This window comes from Entelurus aequoreus, linkage group LG14 (assembly GCF_033978785.1).
Source record: "Entelurus aequoreus isolate RoL-2023_Sb linkage group LG14, RoL_Eaeq_v1.1, whole genome shotgun sequence".
NCBI classification, from domain to species: domain Eukaryota; kingdom Metazoa; phylum Chordata; class Actinopteri; order Syngnathiformes; family Syngnathidae; genus Entelurus; species Entelurus aequoreus.
The window spans coordinates 38492166-38498269 of record NC_084744.1 but is presented as its reverse complement, the minus strand read 5'-3'; the positions used below and the strand labels follow the sequence as shown (position 1 = coordinate 38498269).

General features: G+C 28.5%; 1 protein-coding gene across 1 annotated transcript in view; it reads right to left on the bottom strand.

The window, feature by feature from the left end:
* Window positions 1-4782: 4782 nt before the first annotated feature.
* The window catches only part of ttc21b (tetratricopeptide repeat domain 21B), a 14807-nt gene continuing 13485 nt past the window's right edge, over window positions 4783-6104 (bottom strand). Inside the window, exons 28-30 of the mRNA XM_062069835.1 lie at window positions 5921-6041; window positions 5765-5832; window positions 4783-5343 (exon numbers count right to left, since the gene is read on the bottom strand). Of these exons, the coding sequence (XP_061925819.1) occupies window positions 5266-5343; window positions 5765-5832; window positions 5921-6041 (267 nt within the window). The 3' untranslated portion in view covers window positions 4783-5265. The remainder of the gene's footprint in view (window positions 5344-5764; window positions 5833-5920; window positions 6042-6104) is intronic.

Sequence of the window (6104 nt, the reverse complement as noted above, 5' to 3'; positions counted from 1 at the left end):
ACAACTAGTGCCATGTCAACTAGTTCCACGTCAACTACCGGTAGTTTCATGTCAACCAGTTTCACATCAACTGGTTTCATGTCAACTAGTTTCATATAAACTAGTTCCACGTCAACCAGTTTCATGTGAACTAGTTTCATAGCAACTACTTTCATGTCAACTAGTTTCACATCAACTAGTTTCATGTCAAGTAGTTCCATGTCAGGCGTGTGCAAGATTACAAATTGAAAGAAGATGAGAAGACTTTCCAAATTCCATGGACTTTGAATTGAAGTTGCAAAGAGAAGTAGAAACCTGGTTTATCACTATTAATTGGTTCCCAAGTCTGATTGTGGCAAGTGAATTTTCGCAAAATAGGGATTATTAATGATAATAATTAAAATACTTTCATAACTATACAATAAATAAAAACTCTGTTCACAACCTTCTACAAATGGTTATGAGAGCTGAATGCAGAATGTATATGATTTTACTTCTTTGGCCTGCAACATTACATAACAATGCAGAATGTATGTGATTTTTGCTGTAACTGTGATGAAGTTCTAAACATGAAGTGATCATACACAAAATAGTCCAAATATTTTTTTTGAAAAATACATATATATATATATATATATATATATATATATATATATATATATATATATATATATATATATATATATATATATATATACATATATATATATACATATATACATATATATATATATATATACATATATATATATATATATATATATATATATATATATATATATATATATATATATATATATATATATATATATATATATATATATATATATATATATATATTAGGGCTGTGAATCTTTGGGTGTCACACGATTCGATTCAATATTGGTTCTTGGGGTCATGATTCGATTCAAAATCGATTTTTTTTTTCAATTCAACACGATTCTCAATTCAAAAACGATTTTTTTCCCGATTCAAAATGATTCTCTATTCATTCAATACATAGGATTTCAGCAGGATCTACCCCAGTCTGCTGACATGCAAGCAGAGTAGTAGATTTTTGTAAAAAGCTTTTATAATTGTAAAGGACAATGTTTTATCAATTGATTGCAATAATGTACATTTGTTTTAACTATTAAATTAATCAAAAATATGACTTATTTTATTTTTGTGAAAATATTGGACACAGTGTGTTGTCAAGCTTATGAGATGCGATGCAAGTGTAAGCCACTGTGACACTTTTTTTTTTATAAATGTCTAATGATAATGTCAATGAGGGATTTTTAATCACTGCTATGTTGAAATTGTAACTAATATTGATACTGTTGTTGATAATATTCATTTTTGTTTCACTACTTTTGGTTTGTTCTGTGTCGTGTTTGTGTCTCCTCTCAATTGCTCTATATTGCAGTTCTGAGTGTTGCTGGGTCGGGTTTGGTTTTGGAATTGGATTGCATTGTTATGGTATTGCTGTGTATTGTTTTGTTGGATTGATTAATTTAAAAAAAAATTAAAATAAAAAAAAATAAAAATCGATTTTTTAAAAATGACAATCGATTCTGAATTGCACGTTTTTTCCCACACCCCTAATACATATATACATATACATATATATGTATATATACACACACATTTATATATATGTATATATATATATGTATATATATATATATATATATATATATATATATATATATATATATATATATATATATATATATATATATATATATATATATATATATATATATATATATATATATATATATATATACTTAGCCCCCAGGAGATGCAGGATGCGAGCGCACGAGCACAACACCTAACAAAGACTTAGAAATTATTCATTGTTATTATTATTATTTCAGTGGGTTTATTTTCAATCTATGTTCAGTACAACAACAAACATGGGTTTGCACAGTGACATTTTGTTTACAGCATCAACAAGAAACAATGACTTGCATGATCCTTCAAGATACACTGAAACACAATGAAAGTCATGGCATTAGCCTCTATGTTGTGAATGAATAACATAGAGTCTATGTTATTCATTTACAACATAGAGGCTAATGCCACCACTTTCGCTCACAATACAATAATTGTTTGTTTCCAAATATTTTGAAGTTGCACAGATTACATTTTGGGCACATATGTGACTAAAATGGTTGTAAATTCAAGCCCTGGAAATATTACTTAATTATTTGAATTAAAGTAATATCTGGATCGGGATAATTTGGCTTGTATATATATATATATATATATATATATATATATATATATATATATATATATATATTATGGCAAGCCGTTAAGGAAATTAAATATATATGGAAGTCTGAATAGAAATGAGAAACGTTTATATATACTGTAAATAAGAAAGACTTAGTCTGCTGATCTGAAAAAGAGCCAAAGCTGTCATAGAGCTGAGGGACCATCTTCAAAGTGCAATGCTGAAACAAATAATGCAAACAATAAAATGTAACTTCCAGGGCTTGAGATTAATTTACCGTACCCGTCGTCCCGGGTACGGTAAAAAAAAAATGCAACGGGCGAAATTAAATGCTGATGGCTTTTAACCATTTTTTATTTTTTTTTTAATGTATTTATTCATTTTACATTTTATATTAAATGTCTTGGTTTTTCCACCCTCTGAAAATCCTATGAAATGTTTAACAAGCCATCCTATAATAATACAACAGCTATTAATGTAACAATACAATAAAACAAATATATTTAATGATGTTGTTTTCATTATTTTAACAATAGGCTAATGTATATTACTTTATATAGATTCCACAAGAAACACAAAACTTAAAAACTAAATTATTTACAATTGCAGACACAAGGTTCTTGTTCTGCAGTGCTGTGTGCTAATGTGCTTCGTACACCTGCAGGACCGCAAGCAAGGTCGCAGAGAAAATGCGAACTGGATTTTGAGTGATGTGGGCATTTTCTATATGAACAAGTGGAATGGATTGGATACCGACGCATTAAAGGAGCTCTCTACCTTACGCTATGAAGTGAGGGGAAACTGAGTGAATAATGACAGGTTATATGATTATTTATTTAAACTCATATTTGGGCCACTTTATAATGAATATGTCGGCATGTATTTGTAAAAAAAAAAAAAAAAAGATTTTTTTTTTTTTTTTTTTAAACACCAAATTATTTAGCGGGGCTTAAGAACATTTTAGGGGGGCTTGAGCCCCCCTAAAATAGGCCTAACAACGCCAATGTATATATATATATATATATATATATATATATATATATATATATATATATACATATACACACATTTATATACATATATACTGTATATATATATACATATATATGTATATATATACACACATTTATATATATATATACATATATATACATATATGTATATATATATAAATATATACATTTATATACAGTATATATACATATATATAAATATATATATATATCCATCCATATATATATATAATATATATATATATATATATATATATATATATATATATATATATGTGTCCATCCATATATATATATATATATATACTGTATATATATATATATGTATATATATATATATATATATATACATCAATATATATCATATATATATATACACACACACACATATACATATATATATATACATATATATATATATATATATATACATGCACACACACACACATATATCTACATATATACATATATATCTACATATACACACACACACACACATATATACAGTATCTACATATATACACATACATCCATACATATATATACACATATATATACATACATATAATATACATACATATAAATACATATATACACACACACATATATATGTACACACATATATATATATATACACAGATATATATATGTATTTACATACATACATATATATATATATATATATATATATATATATATATATATATATATATATATATATATATATATATATATATATATATATATATATATACATATATATATATATATATATATATATATATATATATATATATATATATATATATATATATATATACATACGTTTGTATATAGATCGATTTGCGCCAGGACCACCAGAATGTCTCACAGTCTGTATACCCAGGCTGTGAGACCGCTAAATGAACAGCCTGCCCCTTTGCTGCCCCGGACCATCTTATTACCTCACTCTTCACCACCTCAATAATTGTGCTCTGGACATTGCATTGCTGCAACATCAACGTAACACCCATCAGACATCTGACTGTTCCCACCCCCACGCCCCTCTATTCGCCATCTTCCTGACAATGCTAAACTGTAAACTATGGTCAACCTGCACTTCAATGCAGTTTCTATGCCGCTGGACAAAGCTCAAACAAAATCTCATTGACATGTATGACTTAAGTGTTATTATGACAATGACAATAAAGGAATTGATTGATTGATAGATATATATATATATATATATATATATATATATATATATATATATATATATATATATATATATATATATATATATATATATATATATATATAAATATATATATATACATATAAATATATATATATACATATAAATATATATATATATATATACATATCAATCAAATAAAATTCCCAGTTTGTGAACCCGTATTCTGATTCTGATATCCATACATATATATATATATATATATATATATATATATATATATATATATATATATATATATATATATATATATATATATATATATATATATATACAAAAATTACACAAAAGTACTCAAACTTTTGCTGTTATATTGAACAGCATGACGGCGCCTTTGAGAAACAGACTTTAATTCTTCACTGTGGGACCTGAAAGCAATTACTTTTGCCTTTGCAGTTAGTGTAACATTTTGGGAAAAAAATAGTTTAGAATATTTTTCTTAAGCTACTACATGTCTATTGGTGCATCCCAGGTGAGCGTCAGACTTCCCAGATGTAAGAGTGCAAAATACTGTAACCACTTAACGTATTAATGATGCAAATAGTTCTTGTTGGAGATGGTTGTTATTGTCTGTACAGCACAAGTGTGGTTATCACAGAGACAAAGGAAGTTGTGAATTTGCAGAGATTACATCTCCTCTGTGCTGGTGTGGGCTTCCTCCCACCGTCCAAAATCATGCATGTTGTATTTTTAATTGGAGATTGTAAATTTCCCACAGGTGTGAATGCCAATGGTTTGTAACTGATGTACTGCTCCTCAAAGTAAGCTGAGATAAGCCTGAAAATGAATGAATGAATACATTTTTGTCCTCGATTTCATGGCCTCAATGCAGCACGGGCTTTGTCCAAGATGTCCTTTCTCATTTTTGGATAGTTTGGATGAGCAGCAAGGACCTGTAGATTGAGGAAATCCATATGGGTTTACAATAAAAGCAATCAAATTTTTTCAGCGGCAAGTAAAGTTGCACAATTTTGAGACAAAACCTAATTGGGCTTTTTCTGTCAAACAATATGCAATAATCTACTTTCTAAATTATTTGGGTTCATGTATACAACATTCATGTTTGCTTGTTGGATGCAATTCTGATTCACAGAGGGAGAAAAAAAATGAAAAAGCTGAGCCTCTAGCGGCTAGGTTATTGCAGTAATTAAAACCTCAATATGGATCTGATGTGGACCCATCAGTCTTCTGTATGTCTGTTCTTGGAGGGGTTACTCATCTCATTGTACTTTTTACGTGCAATGACAATAAAGTTTTGTTATTCTATTCTATTAATCATCCAGCCCGAGCTGTAACCTTCCTGAGATATCTTACCTTGTGACACACGTCGATGGCGTCAAAATAGCGTTTTGCTTTTAAGAAGTTGAAAGCAAGCTTGTATCCTGCAATAAAACATGTATTATTATCTTAGAGATGCAGTGCTCTCCTTCAAATTCATCTTCAGAAGTAGAGGTGGACATGTGATTTTACCAATGGTTGGGTTGGAGTGGTTCCCATATTTCCAAGCCAGTTCATAGTTGAATGCTGCATCCCGGAACGCCTGCTCTTTTTCCATGATGAAACCTCGGTACTCGTAAGCTTTACAGCAGGACTGCAGAGGAAAATGCTCAGTTGAAATAATTGCATATTGTTTTTCAGTAACATTCAAGGTCTA